The 18502-nt window shown below is 42.0% G+C and overlaps 1 protein-coding gene across 1 annotated transcript in view; it reads left to right on the forward strand.

Annotated features, from left to right (window-relative positions):
- acsf3 (acyl-CoA synthetase family member 3) overlaps positions 1–18502 on the forward strand; it is a 69351-nt gene that overhangs the window by 20367 nt on the left and 30482 nt on the right. Inside the window, exons 6-7 of the mRNA XM_022665155.2 lie at positions 2972–3060; positions 3165–3291. Coding sequence (XP_022520876.2) covers positions 2972–3060; positions 3165–3291 — 216 coding nt within the window. The remainder of the gene's footprint in view (positions 1–2971; positions 3061–3164; positions 3292–18502) is intronic.

An 18502-nucleotide genomic window follows, 5' to 3' on the forward strand; every position in this document is an offset into this window, starting at 1 on the left:
CGTCTAGCTGGAGCATCTGTGACCAAGACAGCAAGTCTTTGTGATGTACCAAGAGCCACAGTATCCAGGGTAATGTCAGCATACCACCAAGAAGCACCAACCACATCCAACAGGATTAACTGTGGACGCTGTAAGAGGAAGCTGTCTGAAAGGGATTTTCCAGTGCTAACCCGGATTGTATCCAAAAAACATAAAACCACGGCTGAACAAATCACGGCAGAATTCAATGTGCACCTCAACTCTCCTGTTTCCACCAGAACTGTCCGTCACCACAAAAAATTATTGTGGTCTAAACCAGGTGTTTCAGATTCATTGTCCAACCCTTGTACTTGCCTTAAAAGGAATTCTCTAGACATTCGAAAGTTTTCTCACCATTTCTCAGCAAGAACTACTTCATTTTCACAATTGTCACACCAGGTGCTTGTTCATCCAAGTCTGGTCCAGAATCTCTATTCGCAGAAAGGTTCATAGGTTACTCGGGGCAGGAGGATTGGAAAAAAGTGCATATTGTGGTGCCTCTGCTGCGTTGGGTAATGTAACATTAAACTAATCTGTAAACATGTTATTAATCCACAAATCGCAGAGAGAACAGAACCAATCTATGCACTCTCCCCGTTTAAGGATCATTCTGAACATGCAAAGTTAATGTTAAAGAAAAAGCAGATTTTTTGCATTTGCGATGCAGTTTTTTTGTGTGAAACCAAACCAAACCAAGAAGGGGGGATCTTCTAAGTTAACAAACTTACCAACAAACCAGAAAACTCGAAAAATTAGCTACTGGTGTGTAGTTTGAGCCACTCAAAGCCCCTTCCGCAGAGTACTTTACACTTTTTAAATGTTGATAAAGAGTTAATTAAGGCAGTAACAGCAGTAGGGGTGTGACGAGACAACAATATCACGAGAACGAGACGAGACAAGATTTAAAAATAAAATTTTCAAGAAAGCGTCAAAAATGAAAAATGGCTTGAAAACTAGAGTTTTATTTAACAAAATCATGTAACTCAAACTTAACAGACTGGTTTCTCTCACACATTGATTCTATAAGAAATAGAAATAAGAATAAAAAATAAAAATAAAACTTCTATGTCTTATATAGTGCAAACAATAAGTGCAAACCACAACCAGTCATATTAAGACTATGGTGTTTTTTATTTTTTTTTAAATACAGTACAGAGCTAAGGGATTAGTACAACTGCCTATGAAACAGTCACGTGTAGGATTTACTTACAATATTTATATATGGTTTGTATCTTGTTGGTCACTCTGTTACCGTTTATTGTTTCCACTGGAGCCAAAATGCAGCCAGACATACAACTTAAAAGCAGCAGAAGCATCTTCTATACAAATACCTGAATTTTCCTCTTCTGCTGAGAGCTGCTCTCACTGCTCAGCCACCACACTCTATCGCTATCGCTACTGGGTTGCCAGATCCCTCTTTAAAAGTCCACACTTAACTGTTTTTTTGTCCTGCGAGACAGGTTTAAGCCTGAAGAGAAATATTGTTAATTTTAATCTCGCGAGATCTCGTGACACCCCTAAACAGCAGTGTTATAAGGTGTGACCAGCTTGTATCAGAGTGCAGTTAACATTCAGTTGCTGTTACTCATATATGTTTCCTTTAACCTATTTAAAAGCAGAAAGGTGGCGCGGTCTAAACGAACCGCTTGAGGATTAATTAGCTTCAGCTTTCAGTTTCCAGCCTGAGCCGCACCACCATCGCCGCCGGCCCCCTGCGTCACGCCACCGCCGCCACCGCCGCTGCTGCTTTGAAGCTCATCCCCAAAAAACACAAACAACAACAGCGACGACGAAAAAACAACAAAACGCGCTTGCAATAGATGCGCTTAGTGGCTTTGATAGCGGCGAACGCAGAACAAGCGGAAGCAGACAGCTCTGGCTTGATCTGCGGTGCCGCTGGGACCCCCGGTACCCCCCTCGCCTGTGGGACGGGTCTCTGTTACGCCGGTTGTCATGTCTCTGCAAGAGTCAAATGTTCTTCAGATCACAGGATCTGTTTGTACGGCACCAAAAAACAACACAGAGAAAAAAGTCAGACGAAGAACTTCAGAACAGGAGCTCGACGTACGACAGCAGAGCAGAACACGAGATTAATCCTCCAGGAGCGGCGGATGTTTCTGAAGAACGTATTTGGTTGTCAACAAACTCTTTTGAGGGAACCTCATTATTACTGAGGCCTCAAACTATCAAAAATGGTGCCACCTGTGATTACACCAAATATTATTAATATAGGACAAAGAATGTTCTTAGAATATTATAGAAGATAGAAAAGAATCCATAATATGATGCGGTCCTGCATGTCATACCAACACCCTGGCAAAGAAGGCCTATTAGCACCTACACCATACTCGATAAAAAATTCATTATATTGTATTTTATATTTTTAGTAACAAAAAAAAATTATCTGATTAATCACAACAATTATCTGTGATTAACTGCAATTAATCGCACTTGTTCTTCTTAAAACACATGATTTTATAGAAAGAAATGTAAAATGCAATATATTTATATTAATGGTGTTAATTTAAACGCTATTAAATATAGCATTTAATTATATTAATATGTGAGTGCTACAATTGCGGACTCTCTCCGCTTTTAGACTCTTTGGCCCGTTTTTCTGCTCTACAACTGCGCACTCTCTCCGCTTTTATTTTATTATTATTTTTTTTTTTTTCATTCTATTTCTAAAATACCTCGTGGGCCGCTCCAAAAAAGGAAACGGGCCGCAAATGGCCCGCGGGCCGTAGTTTGGACACCCCTGGTGTAAAACCTTCACAACCTTTTTAAACTTGTTTCTTAAGGATCCAGAAGTGTTTCTTCCTTGAAAAAAAGAACCATTTATAACATTAAAAACCAGGATTAATATGTCTGTAAGTTTATATTAATGAAGACAGTGATACCTAAACATAGACTGGTTTGTACATCACTGTTATAAATATGTGTGTGTTCATAGGTGCAGTGGGCACTCCGCTCCCTGGAGTTGAAGTGTGTATTGTGATGAACGACACCACCATCGTCAGGAGCACCAACAAGGAGACCCAGGTATATTGTTACCTCCCACCTCTACTACAACCCATTACACACCACACAGTGCCTCTACCTGTTTCACTCACTGTGTGTGTGTGTGTGTGTGTGTTCTCTCTCAGGTGATTGCTGGTTTAGAGGGAAGGGCGGGGGAGCTGATGGTTCGTGGGTCATCTGTGTTTCAGAAGTATTGGAACAGGCCTCAGGAGACAGGGGAGAGCTTCACAGAGGATGGCTGGTTCAAAACAGGTACTCTACTGTTTATACACACACACACACACACACACACACACACAAAGACTCACATACACACTTCACAAAGCATGTGCCACACTTAGCAATCGCCTGGAAGTGTAACCTCTAGTAACTCTAGAGTTTCTGGTGAACTGTAGAAAAAGATTTTTCAAAAGCTTTAAAAAACACCCACCCAAATCTTTAATATGAAAATTTAAAATGTAAACATCCAAAATATGAAGGAACACATAAGGAATCATGTAGTAACTTAAAAGTGATAAACAAACCAAAATACTCTGGTGGCTCCTATCTGGGGATCTGTTAACTTGTGGTTTCTGAGGCTGGTAACTCTGATGAACATATCCTGTACAACAGAAGTAACTCTCGCTCTTCACTTCCTGGGGCGGTCCTGATGAGAGCCAGTTTCATCATAACGTTTTTGATGTTTTTTGAGACTGCTTGAGGATACGTTTAAAGTTCTTGAAAAGTTTCGGATTGATTGATCTTCATTTCTTAAATTTAATTTTTGCTTTAATTAATTAAGCAGTTCCTGACATAATCTGGATTAGAACATTACTCAAATATTCACTGTATACCTGTAACTCTACCTCTTCACTACTTTACAACTGATGCTTTCAAACACTTTATTAAGAGACAAGAAATTCAAGTAATTTACTCTTGATGAGTTCAGCAGCACAGCTGTTAACTGAAAGCCTGAATTCCAGGTGACTCTACCTCATAAAGCTGACTGAGAAAATCCAGCAGAGATGTGCAAAACTGTTTAATCTAAACAAGAGGAGCTACTTTAAAGTGTACTAAGGGATTTTAGTATTAATTTACAATGCAGAACTTTTTAAAATAATGAAATAATGAGTGTATGAAAACCAAAATATGAATACTTATTACACCATATAAAAATTGAAGAGTGTTTAATAAATTATTATTATTATTAATATGGAAATTTGACAGATAATTATTAATCGATGACCTATTTATTTTATTACTTTTAATAATTGATATAATTTTATTAAATACACAACATGGAAAATGTCATGGGACAGCAGTGTGTACAGTACATTGATTTAGTAAAATGTTACATCAGGGAATGGCTTGGAAATGCCAACACTGTATATGTTGTGATGTGTTATCTTTTGAGTGATATTGAACCCTGGTCAGCATGCTTATGGCAAAGTGATGTGAATTAGGGGATTTGAAGTGAGTCCTGGCTGGGGGTGGGTGATATGGCCCTAAAATAATATCACGTTATTTTATGGTATTTTTACGATAACGATACTCTTGGTGATATGACGAAACACTGAATTAAAAAATATATATTTTAAGAATAAACTACTGCAACAAAATGAAAATTAAAATTAATTACTGCATTCGATATGATATGGCACAGCCCTAACTGAGATATTAAAAAAATACAAGAATTTTATAAGATTTGTATCAAAAGTCAATTATCCAGAATGTCATGATACTAATAATACACTCTAAATATCTCCATATATCCAGGATTAAAGTAAAATAAATGACACTGGACAGATATAATCTGTCTCTAGTAGATATATAATGAAAAATGAGAACAGTGTGATTTTTTTTTCTTTTGCTAAAAAGAAAAAAGTAGCACTCTGATGTGATAATTAGGAGTGGGTGATATGGCACAATATTTTATGGTATAATATCCTTTACGATATTCTAAAATGTTGGTGATAATATTGTGTACAATTCGATATGGCACAGCCCTAGTCCTGGCTTTTTATTTTTGAAATTTTGTGAGCGTTTAATTAACATTTCTCGATCCACAGTGTCACGTGTGGCATTACCACCCACAGTGGACAGAGCAGTGGATCATAATGATGGTAAGCAGCTACAGGGGTTGGACAATAAAACTAAAACACCTGGTTTTAGACCACAATAATTTATTGTGGTGACGGACAGTTCTGGTGGAAACAGGAGAGTTGAGGTGCACATTGAATTCTGTCGTGATTTGATCAGCCGTGGTTTTATGTTTTTTGGATACAATCCGGGTTAGCACCCGAACATCCCTTTCAGACAGCTTCCTCTTACAGCGTCCACAGTTAATCCTGTTGGATGTGGTTGGTCCTTCTTGGTGGTATAAGCTGACATTACCCTGGATACCGTGGCTCTCGATACATCACAAAGACTTGCTGTCTTGGTCACAGATACGCCAGCAAGACGTGCACCAACAATTTGTCCTCTTTTGATTTTGATCTCTGGTATGTCCCCATAATGTTGTGTGCATTGCAATATTTTGAGCAGAACTGTGCTCTTATCCTGCTAATTGAACCTTTACACTCTGCTCTTACTGGTGCAATAATGTGCAATTAATGAAGATTGAACACCAGGCTGCTCCAATTTAGCCATGACACCTCCCACAATAAAATGACAGGAGTTTTAATTTTATTGTCCTCCCCCTGTAGCAGAAATCACGCCACGCCCACACATCCCACAGGCCAGTGCAGTGTTCTTTAGCTTCTGTGGGACATGCCAAAAGTCATGGGATACAATAGTGGTTTTAGTTTCATGACATTTTAATGTTTTGGCAACATACAGTAACGCTAATATAGAGAAAGAGAGAGATAGAGAGATGTAGAGGGGATGTAGAGAGCAAGTGAAAGACAAGGATGCCGTGGAGGAGACTGAGGAAGAAAAAAAAGAGACACAAAGAGGTGTGTGTGTGTGTGTGTGTGTGTGTGTGTGTGTGTGTAGGGTTGTAATTGGCTGAGGGGCTGGAAGGACAGCGCTGCAGTGCTATTCGCTGCTGTCACACTCCATTACACACAGCCACCCTGTAATGAGTCACAGTGCAATCAGCTCCCAGCAGACCAGGCCTGCAGCCACCAGCACCAAGTCTGTCTCTCTCTGAGTGTGTGTGTGTGTGTGTGTCCTCTCTCCTTCATCCTTGTCCCATCTTCCAGTCATGAGTTGGGTTTGTGTAGGTTAGTGTTGAAGGGGAACTCCACCAGATTTTTAAAATATTATGTAGAATTCAGTAGTTGTAACCTGAGGGTGGATGATATGACCATAAAACAGTATCAATAGCAGTGGCGGATGCTGGTCTTTCAAGGAGGGGAAGCTCAATTTACTCTCCCCGAGATGTTTTTTTTTTTTTTTTTTTTTTGTAAACAAAAGGCATTATTTTCAAGTTTGCACTACACAACAAAAAGGTACCCATTCTTTACATTGAACAATTACATAAAAAAGACGCTATGACATGAATAAACATAAAATGATCAGTAAAAAAACATTACGCAAAATCTTTAAAGTTGGTAAAGTAAAAAATGCAGGTTAATTTATTTCCTTTTTGGACAGTTTTAATTTCCTTGAATAATCCCTTTATTAATTTAAATTATTTAAATTATTTTTAATGATGACACAATACTTACTACTGGCCCCTGTTCATTTATGTCCTGAGATAGTTTCATCAAGAGGAATGGCCATCAGTACATTTTATTTGTTACAGCACTTCCAGTCAGCCAGCTCACTTTATCACACCAGAACAGCTGAAAAGACCTGTTACTTTTCCCCACCCTTGTCGTTTTTAATAAAGAAAATGCCGCTATAAGGATTAGGAAAGTCTCCGGTTCAACTCAGAACAGAATGAAAATGCTCCCATCACGGATTTTTACACTAAAAGATCGCTGATTCGCTCATTTCGCTGTCAATCAAAAAGGGACTCCGCCTCAGACAGATCATCCAATCATCATGCAGAAGCTGAGCGTCCGGGCCGGCCGAGGCCAGCCCACTGCCCCATAGACCCCCAGAGACGCTGAGCGTCCGATGGGCGGGACAAAGCCCAACATTTATCCAGTTGATAAAATAGTTTTGGTTGCCAAGTACTCAGTTTATCCATAGATTATGCTTCCTACAGTGTAGAAACTGGGCCTGTAGTTTTTGTGTGTATTAATAGAGATTGGAGGGCAGTTAACAGCAGCGTTTGGTGTTTTGGATGTACAGTAATTGTATTTGCTGTTGCCTTCCAGCAGCAATTACATTTCCTTGTATTTGGCTGAATGGTTGACGGTCAGTAAGTGACCTTGCATAATACTGGTAATATATTGCTGCTCTAAGCCACATCTGACCTTTGACCTCTGTACTGATTTTCTTCCTTTTCTCTCTCCTTCCTCGTTCCTCTCTTTCACCTGCCTGCATTCTCACTTTTTCCTTTTTAGGAGTGAAAGGGAGAAAAGTGTGTGTGGGGAGTAATATCGAATATATTATCACCCTTTCACCTCTAGCTTACACCGTGTCTCATAACAGTCTCACCCTCTCTCGCTCCTTCTGCACTCCCAGATATACAGTGCACAGATAGAGCAGATAGAGCTTATAGAGCAGAAGAAGAGAAGATAGAGACAATAGTTCAGAGTTAAGAGCTAATATAGATAATAAAGCTGATGGCAAAGATCGAGCTGATAGAGCTGATAGTTGATAGATCAGATAGAGCTGATCAAGAAGATCAGAGCCGACAGAGCAAATAAAGCTAATACAACAAATAGAGCTGATAGAGAAGACAGAGCTAATATAAGAGAGAGATAGAGAAAATAAAGCTGATAGAGTAGATAAACAAATAGAGATAATCAAGCACACATGGTTGATAAAGTAGGTAGGGAACATAAAGCAGACATCACTGAGATAAAGTAGATAAAACTACTAGAACAGACAGAACAGATGGAGAAGATACAGCTGATAGAGCTAATGAAATAGAAAAGATCAAACAGACAGAGCAAATAGAGCTGATAGAGCACATAGAGCGTATAAAGTAGATAGGGAACATAGAGCATATAGCACTGAGATAAAGTAGATAAAACTGCTAGAACAGACAGAGCAAATGGAGAAGATACAGCTGATAGAGCTAAAAAAATGGAAAAGATCAAACAGACAGAGCAAATAGAGCTGATAGAGCTTATAAAGTAGATAGGGAACATAGAGCAGATAGCACTGATAGATTAGATAAAGCTTATCAAACAGATAAAGCAGATGAAGAAGGTAGAGCTGATAGAGCAGATGTATCTAATAGAGCAGATAGAGCTGATAGAGAAAATAAAGCTAACAGGACAGACAGAGCTAATGGAGAGAATATAGCATATGATAGAGTAGATAAAGCTGATAGAATAGATAAAGTTAAAATAAAGCTAACAGAAGAGATGGAGAAGCTAAAGCTAATGGAGCGGATAGAACTGATAAAACAGAGCTGATAAGGCATACAGAGCTAATGGCAAAGATAGAGTTAATAAAGCTGATAGAGCTGAGTAGATAGAGCAGATATAGCTGATAAAGAGTGTGGAGCTGATAGAAAAGATAGAGCTGATATGGTTGTTATAACAGATGAGCAATAGAGCAACAGATGAGAGATAGTTAGTAGAGTATATGTAGCCGATAGAGCTGATAGAGCATAACAAAAAGTTTGAGATGATAGAGCTGATAAAGCTGACAGAGCATGTGGAGCTGATAGCAAAAAAAGAGCTGATTGAGTAAATAGAGCAGTTAGAGCTTATAAAGCAAGTAGAGAAGATAGAGCTGATATAGCAGATAAAGCTGATGTAGCTGATAGAAGGCTGATATAGCTGATATATATTGGATAGAACTGGTAAAGCAGATAGAGCTGATAAAGCGGGTAGAGCTGATGGAGTTAATATTGCAGATGGAGCAAATAGAGCTGATATAGCTTATAGAAAACCACTGATATTGCAGATTAAGTTGATTCTGTACATTAAGATTAGCCATAATGTAGCCTATTACATATTTGTGCTTTATATGTTGCCATAGCAATCATTAGGAGTGTCAACATTCGCAAGGTCTAAGATCGACGCCCACTGCAGTGTTAATGTGGGCATTGGGTGGAGTTTGAATTCTAGCTGAACTGGGTTTAGAACCTTTAGGGGGCACCCTAACTATATATGGAACCGGGAATACTTAATAGAAGCCATTGTTACTACCCACAGTGAACAGTGCATTGAGTGGTAATGATGGTGAGTGGTGGCGTCTGGCTGGAATTGTCCATGCAAACTAGAAAAAAAAGTGTAGAAGAAATCACTACATCCACATTTAGTGCAGGAGCCCACACACACATCCCACAGGTCAGTGCAGCATTCTTTGGCTTACACAAAGCATGGCAAAAGTCATGGGACAGGGTACTAGTTTGGGTATTTCAGAGTTGGGTATTTGAGTTGATATGATAAATTGCTGTTGGTGACGAAAAGTTCAGATCGGTCAGGCTCTAGGAAATGTGGTGTGTGTGTGTGTGTGAGTGAGTGAGTGAGTGTGTGTGTGTGTGTGTGTGTTGTGCACCTGAGCCGAGGTGTAGCAGCTGACAGCAGCATGGCTGCTTGGGGGGCAGTGGAGTGTGGTGAGAGTTGATCAATAAACCCTTCTGCCTGCGTGTGTGTGTGTGTGTGTGTGTGTGTGTGTGTTTAATTGTGCGAGTGTGGCCGCTGGCTGTGAGTGGCACCTCTATGGAGAAAGTGTCAGCCGCTCTGGAGCGCTCACTTTTTTTCCGATCTCCACACTCGTTTGTTATCATTGATTTTCTGTGTGTTCCTTAGTGTCATCCTCTCTTTCTCCTCCCCTCTTCTCTTCCTCCCTCCCCCTCTCTCTTTTTTCCATTTCTTTCTTTTTCTTTTCTCTACGTCTCTTTTCTCTCTCTTCACTTTCTTATTACTTTTTTTCTTTTTGCTTGTTCTCTTGCTCTGTACATCTCCTTCGAATTTCTCTGCTTCTCTTTTTCTGTTCTCTCTCTATTTCTCTATGTATCTTTATATCGGGCCTTTGATTAATTAAATACTTTATAAGAATAATTTGGGGGAAAGAAGTATTTGATATGATGTTGAATTCAAAAGTGTTACAAAAAAAATAATTTTTATAGTAGGTACACTTCAATTGTGAGAAGCAGAAGCTAAAAAGAAATCTTAAAAATCACATTATATGATTTTTAAATAATTAATTTGCATTTTATTGCATGAAATAAGTATTTGATCACTTACCAAATAATAATCACCTAGCAATAATTCTGCATCTCACAGACCTGTTATTGTTATTTTAAGAATCCCTCATATTCTGCACTCATTACCTGTATTAATTGCACCTGTTTAAACTCAGTACCTGTATATATATGTATATGTGAAGCTGCTGGTTGCCAGATTGACCCACAGTGGTAGGCAACGACGAGTCTTACTCTGGTGCTCATCAAAATGCTCATCTTTACTACACTAATGGTGGTGGTAAATTACCCAGCTATGTTTATCAACCTTACTGAAGCTCAGTGATTACCTGTTCAGCAGAAAAATAGCCAGCTTGCCTGATTCCATGGCTGCAGCACACAGTTTGCGTGTTGTTAATACCTGGCAACCCTGAGTGTGGAAATGTGACTGGGGGAATGGGCAGGCACTGGGCAGATTCAGAGGCCACATCCCACACAGATGATCATGATGTGCTACACAGTTCAAATAAGAAAATACTGGCTTAAGCTCTGCTGACACCAGCTGTCGGTGCTGTAAGTCAGCATGTTAAACTCCTTAATTAAGCAATAATGCACGAGAGGGAGTTCTATAACGTGTAATATTGGCAGTGCTGTGATGTGGTCGTAGGCACAAGTGCTGGGTGCCATAGATCAGCACAGCAGTGCCACTGTTGAACGTTATAGCACAAACCTCGAGTGTATTATTGCGATTTTACCACAGTTCCATTATCCCTGTTTATTAAAAGATTTTGAGTTAAAGAGGACGAGAAAATACGATCTGTTTGGTTATAAAAACTTTGAGAGTTAAAATAATTCAATTTCTGCTCTGTTTGTAGCTGCGCTGTAAGAGCTGCATTGTTGCTAGGTACCTCTATTTTCAGCCATTTCATTTTTCAGAAAAAAAAAATCTGTGTTGATTAAAGTCCTGCAATCATTTTACTTTAAAAGAAAATGTTTTTTTTGTTTTTAAGAATTAAAGTTTTGGTTACTTCGACGCCCCCCAGTGGCGAGACCTGCAGAATTACAAGGGTCCCCTATTTTCAGCCAACCTACATTTTAAGTAAGCTTAAAATACCCGATTTTAACTGGAAAATACAGTATGTCACTTAAGCTTTTTTATTTTAATAATAACAACTCTTAACCTGATATTGTTTGCTGATAATGTGTGTAATAAAGCGTATTTTCGAATCGCTGGGCTTAATTATTTGTGGGACCGTGTCTTTGCCTGCACCGCCTATTGAAGACATATCTTAACTGTGCCTATGGGATCCAGCACACCCCAGTGGTGATAAATGACATCGCATTTGCTTTGTATTTGGTTTGTAAGTGCTGCATCGTTGTTGGGTTACCTGTATGTGGCGGAGTAATACATGGAGAGCTTCGGTTACAGTGCATTACCGGCTGATAATGTCACTCATAAAATGCCTCTCAGCCAACCAATCACATTGCAGGGTCGGAACTAACTGTGGCGCAGAATCTGATGATATTTCCTGTTCATGTTATGAAATGTTACTACAGAATATAATTCTTAATGCTCCTTTAAAGTATCTGAGGAATTTTAGATATATAGTGGAGATATCCCAGAGTGTAAACGTAATGTGATATGCTGAGCAGAAGACTCTCTGTCGCCTAGTCTGATGGGTACCCGTGGGCTGACCTCCGCTGAGGGGGTACTGGGGAAGTGGAGCAGCTAGTTAACATTCTCCTCCATCCTGCACCCACCACCCCCCGCCCCCCCCGTCCACCCCCGTCCCGTTATTTACGATCCCTCGCTCTAATGGCCGCTCCCCAAGCAGTGCTTGGCCGAGCACAGCCAACTTTTAGCACGCCTCCATTATTCATAAGTATGTGCGAGCAGCATTTGGAAAATTGCTAATGCCTTTCCTCCTCACAGTGATATTTATTTATTTATTTATTTAATTATTTAATTACTTATTTATTGTTTCTCAGCGCACAATCCATTCCGGGAAAAAAAGCACAGAGCCATCCTGCCGGAGTGGACGAGTCCAACTGATGAATATCTCTTTCTCTGTATCTCTCTTTCTTTATCGTCACTTTTGTTGTAGTAAAACATGATAAAAAGTTCTTATCTTTGATGAATAGCACACCTCCGTTCTCCCACAGCGTTCCGAGATACAGCAATTTTAACAGTTTGTCCAAACACCCTTCAGACTGGGTGACACGGAGCATAATTTGCCCCAATAAATCGTTTTTTTTCCACCGTTATCCAGCTCAAAATAGCTCCAAACCTCCTTGCTAGAATCCAGAGAGCCCTGACATTTAAAACGAGGCATTAATAACTTTAAAAAGTGCTCAAGAAGCTTATTAAAAACACTGTTTACTTCCTATAATGCTAGCTTCAACTCCGAGTGCCACCATCACTGTACTGATAATGACACAGAAATATGCCTCCTGGCACCGGCTGCTATTTTATGTGAAGTCTACGAATATATAGCATAACAGCCGGCACCAGGAGTGATGGCGGCGCTCTGGGCTGAAGCTTGCATTATAGGATGTGAACAGTGATTTTTAAAAAGCTTCTTGTGCACTTTTTAAGTTATTAATGCCTCGTTTTAAATGTCAGGGCTCTCCAGGTTCTAGTAAGGAGGTGTGGAGCTACTTCGAGCTGGATAATGGTGTAAAAAGCGTTAAATCAGGGTAAATTATGCCCCGTGTCACCCAGTCTGAAGGGTGTTCAGACAAACTGTTAAAATTTCTTGATCTCAGAACGCCGTGGGAGAACGGAGGTGTGCTATTCATCAAAGATAAGTACTTTTTACCATGTTTTACTACAACAAAAGTTCATTTTACACCAGATTTCTTCTCTGACACTTTTAAGTTACTACATGATAATACAATAAAACACTAAATGAGAAGGTGTGTCCAGAGTTATGACTCTGGAACTGGTACATTATATTATACCACAGTTAGCTTTGACCCTGCAGTGTGATTGGCTGAGAAGCGTTCTAAGAGTGCCATTATCAGCAGGTAATACACTGTAACCGAAGCTCTTCATGTATTACTTCGCCATGAATTCTGATTGTGATATTATTAAAATCAGCAGAATCTTTTGAGAACATCTTATATTGAGCTTTTGAGAATTGAGAACATTTTTAAAACTGTTTAGAATTTTTGTTTAGCCAGATACTTGTATATTACATAACACTCTTATATAATCCACTTATTATCATCATCTCAGATCAAGACCTTTATCTATTTGTTCAGTCCCTGAATAATAAAGAAAAAAGTAGTGAAGGAGCCTCGATTGTGGGCAAGTATCACTTTATATTGAACTGTAGCTGTTTTATTGATTTAAATGAATCCAGCTCTACAGCCCCCCTCTTCACCCTGCGGTCGGTGGTCCCGCCTGTGTGTGATGGTGTGATGAGGGAAGAGGAGAAGAGGCAGAGTGAACTGTCCTCCTCTCTTTACTCTTTTTATCTTCTGCCTGGTTTGGAGAGAGAGCTCTTCATGGGGGCTGGAGTGATTGTTTTGGTGTGTGTGGAGCAGGTGGGGTGGGGGGTCTCTGTGTGGAGGGTCTGTTTGGGTGGTTTCTGGGTGTTTTAGAGAGCTGCTGTATTGTAGCGTGGGGGTGTTTGTGTGTACAGGTGCTGTAAATATGAGTGTCTTTCTTTAGCACAGAGTTTCATACAGCGCTCTCTCACACAATACCAGCTCTTAAACACAGTTCTGAACCGGGTCAAACTGGCCTGGACTATTTCTACACAATATAACAGAAGAGTTTTACCACAGAGAACTGCACTGTGTTCAGCTGAACTGAAGCAAGACTGCATTTTATTGCCAGATAACGTCCAAAAGTTTCTACTCACAGCATCCAGTGTATTAGCATATTATACAACAGTTAGTTCCGATCTTACAATCTGATTGGTTGAGAAGTGTTCTAGTCGTGCTGATATGTGATAACATCACGGCCTTCTCACACTAAACGTGTATCACTCCGCCGACACGTAACAAGTAACGGCGTATACACACAGGACACCCGCAGTAGCCTTAGCTTAGCACAGGCTAGCGCTCAGCCACGGCACGCTCGCCCGCAGCCTGCAGCGTTAGCTCATCTTTGTGGAAAAAAGGGAAAGAAAATCGCTCGGTTACTGCCGTCTTGACAGCCAGAATGATAACCAGCCAGGCTAGGCTAAGCTACGCTACAAGCTAAGCTACAGCCGTGATGTTATTCGTGATAACACACTCCCTCTCGTGTTCTATTGCTTAATTAGCCTTTATTCTTGTAGAAAGACTTTACTCTAGGAGAGATTTTCCATTGTAAAGAAAACATAGTCCATAACTAATGTAACACGGTGTAACGATACTATGAAAGTATTTCGATACTACGTCATTAAAAACGGTATGATGCCCGATTTATTTAGTACCGATACTTTCACCCAATTGCCACCAGGCACCACATTTGACACAAAAATAGCACTTTGTCATCTTCTCAGCTTAGTAACTCAAGAATAAAAAAAAGTCTACTGCTTTATTTTTTCACAATTATTGATGCTGTTGACCGCACTTCCAACGTAGGGCTAGCAGTATTGGCAGCTCTGATGACCTGCTTGGAACCTCGGGCTAACGTTATTAGCGACGCTGTTTACCAGAATTGGAACGTCAGGCTAACGTTATTAGCGACGCTGTTTACCACACTTGGAACATCGGGCTAACGTTATTAGCAACACTGTTTACCAGACCTGGAACCTCAGGCTAACGTTATTAGCGATGCTGGTGAGCAGGCTTGGAATGTCTGGCTAACGTTATTAGCGATGCTGGTGAGCAGGCTTGGAACGTCTGGCTAACGTTATTAGCGATGCTGGTGAGCAGACTTGGAACCTCGGGTAACGTTATTAGCAGTGCTGGTGAGCAGGCTTGGAACGTCGGGCTAACGTTATTAGCGATGCTGGTGAGCAGGCTTGGAATGTCGGGCTAACGTTATTAGCGATGCTGGTGAGCAGGCTTGGAACCTCGGGCTAACGTTATTAGCGATGCTGGTGAGCAGGCTTGGAACGTCGGGCTAACGTTATTAGCGATGCTGGTGAGCAAGCTTGGAATGTCTGGCTAACGTTATTAGCGATGCTGGTGAGCAGGCTTGGAATGTCGGGCTAACGTTATTAGCGATGCTGGTGAGCAGGCTTGGAATGTCGGGCTAACGTTATTAGCGATGCTGGTGAGCAGGCTTGGAATGTCGGGCTAACGTTATTAGCGATGCTGGTGAGCAGGCTTGGAACCTTGGGGTAACGTTATTAGCGATGCTGGTGAGCAGGCTTGGAACGTCGGGCTAACGTTATTAGCGATGCTGGTGAGCAAGCTTGGAATGTCTGGCTAACGTTATTAGCGATGCTGGTGAGCAGGCTTGGAATGTCGGGCTAACGTTATTAGCGATGCTGGTGAGCAGGCTTGGAACGTCGGGCTAACGTTATAAGCGATGCTGGTGAGCACACTTGGAACATCGGGCTAACGTTATTAGCGACGCTGTTTACCAGACTTGGAACCTCGGGCTAACGTTATTAGCGATGTTGGTGAGCAGGCTTGGAATGTCTGGCTAACGTTATTAGCGATGCTGGTGAGCACACTTGGAACATCGGGCTAACGTTATTAGCGACGCTGTTTACCAGACTTGGAACCTCGGGCTAACGTTATTAGCGATGTTGGTGAGCACACTTGGAACATCGGGCTAACGTTATTAGCGACGCTGTTTACCAGACTTGGAACCTCGGACTAACGTTATTAGCGATACTGGTGAGCAAATTTGGAACGTCGGGCTAACGTTATTAGCGATGCTGGTGAGCAAATTTGGAATGTCGGGCTAAAGGTATTAGCGATGCTGGTGAGCAGGTTTGGAACGTCGGGCTAACGTTATTAGCGATGCTGGTGAGCAGGTTTGGAACATCAGACTAACGTTATTAGCAATGCTGGTGAGCAGGCTTGGAACCTCGGGCTAACGTTATTAGTGATGCTGGTGAGCAGGCTTGGAACGTCTGGCTAACGTTATTAGCGATGCTGGTGAGCAGGCTTGGAATGTCGGGCTAACGTTATTAGCGATGCTGGTGAGCAGGCTTGGAACCTCGGGCTAATGTTATTAGCGATGCTGGTGAGCAGGCTTGGAACGTCTGGCTAACGTTATTAGCGATGCTGGTGAGCAGGCTTGGAATGTCGGGCTAACGTTATTAGTGATGCTGGTGAGCAGGATTGGAATGTCAGGCTAACGTTATTAGCGATGCTGGTGAGCAGGCTTGGAACCTCGGGTTAACGTTATTAGTGATGCTGGTGAGCAGGCTTGGAATGTTGGGCTAACGTTATTAGCGATGCTGGTGAGCAGGCTTGGAACCTCGGGTTAACGTTATTAGCGATGCTGGTGAGCAGGCTTGGAACCTCGAGTTAACGTTATTAGCGATGCTGGTGAGCAGGCTTGGAATGTTGGGCTAACGTTATTAGCGATGCTGGTGAGCAGGCTTGGAACCTCGGGTTAACGTTATTAGTGATGCTGGTGAGCAGGCTTGGAATGTTGGGCTAACGTTATTAGCGATGCTGGTGAGCAGGCTTGGAACCTCGGGTTAACGTTATTAGCGATGTTGGTGATTGGGACTGGAGCGCCAGGCTAACAGCTTTAGAGAGGCTGGCAACAAGGTTTGGAACGATGGGCTAGCTGTATTAGCAATGCTGGTGAGCAGACTTGGAACGTCGGGCTAACGTTATTAGCAGTGCTGGTGAGCAGACTTGGAACCTCGGGCTAACGTTATTAGTGATGCTGGTGAGCAGGCTTGGAACGTCTGGCTAACGTTATTAGCGATGCTGGTGAGCAGGCTTGGAATGTCGGGCTAACGTTATTAGCGATGCTGGTGAGCAGGCTTGGAACCTCGGGCTAATGTTATTAGCGATGCTGGTGAGCAGGCTTGGAACGTCTGGCTAACGTTATTAGCGATGCTGGTGAGCAGGCTTGGAATGTCGGGCTAACGTTATTAGTGATGCTGGTGAGCAGGATTGGAATGTCAGGCTAACGTTATTAGCGATGCTGGTGAGCAGGCTTGGAACCTCGGGTTAACGTTATTAGTGATGCTGGTGAGCAGGCTTGGAATGTTGGGCTAACGTTATTAGCGATGCTGGTGAGCAGGCTTGGAACCTCGGGTTAACGTTATTAGCGATGCTGGTGAGCAGGCTTGGAACCTCGAGTTAACGTTATTAGCGATGCTGGTGAGCAGGCTTGGAATGTTGGGCTAACGTTATTAGCGATGCTGGTGAGCAGGCTTGGAACCTCGGGTTAACGTTATTAGTGATGCTGGTGAGCAGGCTTGGAATGTTGGGCTAACGTTATTAGCGATGCTGGTGAGCAGGCTTGGAACCTCGGGTTAACGTTATTAGCGATGTTGGTGATTGGGACTGGAGCGCCAGGCTAACAGCTTTAGAGAGGCTGGCAACAAGGTTTGGAACGATGGGCTAGCTGTATTAGCGATGCTGGTGAGCAGACTTGGAACGTCGGGCTAACGTTATTAGCAGTGCTGGTGAGCAGACTTGGAACCTCGGGCTAACGTTATTAGCGATGCTGGTGAGCAAATTTGGAATGTTGGGCTAAAGGTATTAGCGATGCTGGTGAGCAGGTTTGGAACGTCGGGCTAATGTTATTAGCGATGCTGGTGAGCAGGTTTGGAACCTCGGGCTAACGTTATTAGCGATGCTGGTGAGCAAGTTTGGAACATCGGGCTAACGTTATTAGCGATGCTGGTGAGCACACTTGGAACATCGGGCTAACGTTATTAGCGACGCTGCTTACCAGACTTGGAACCTCGGGCTAACGTTATTAGCAGTGCTGGTGAGCAGACTTGGAACGTCTGGCTAACGTTATTAGCGATGCTGGTGAGCAGGCTTGGAATGTCGGGCTAACGTTATTAGCAGTGCTGGTGAGCAGGCTTGGAACCTCGGGCTAATGTTATTAGCGATGCTGGTGAGCAGGCTTGGAACGTCTGGCTAACGTTATTAGCGATGCTGGTGAGCAGGCTTGGAACCTCGGGTTAACGTTATTAGTGATGCTGGTGAGCAGGCTTGGAACCTCGGGTTAACGTTATTAGCGATGCTGGTGAGCAGGCTTGGAACCTCGGGCTAACGTTATTAGCGATGCTGGTGAGCAGGCTTGGAACCTCGGGCTAACGTTATTAGCGACGCTGCTTACCAGACTTGGAACCTCGGGCTAACGTTATTAGCAGTGCTGGTGAGCAGACTTGGAACGTCTGGCTAACGTTA

Source organism: Astyanax mexicanus, chromosome 23, assembly GCF_023375975.1.
Source record: "Astyanax mexicanus isolate ESR-SI-001 chromosome 23, AstMex3_surface, whole genome shotgun sequence".
Taxonomy (NCBI): Eukaryota; Metazoa; Chordata; class Actinopteri; order Characiformes; family Acestrorhamphidae; genus Astyanax; species Astyanax mexicanus.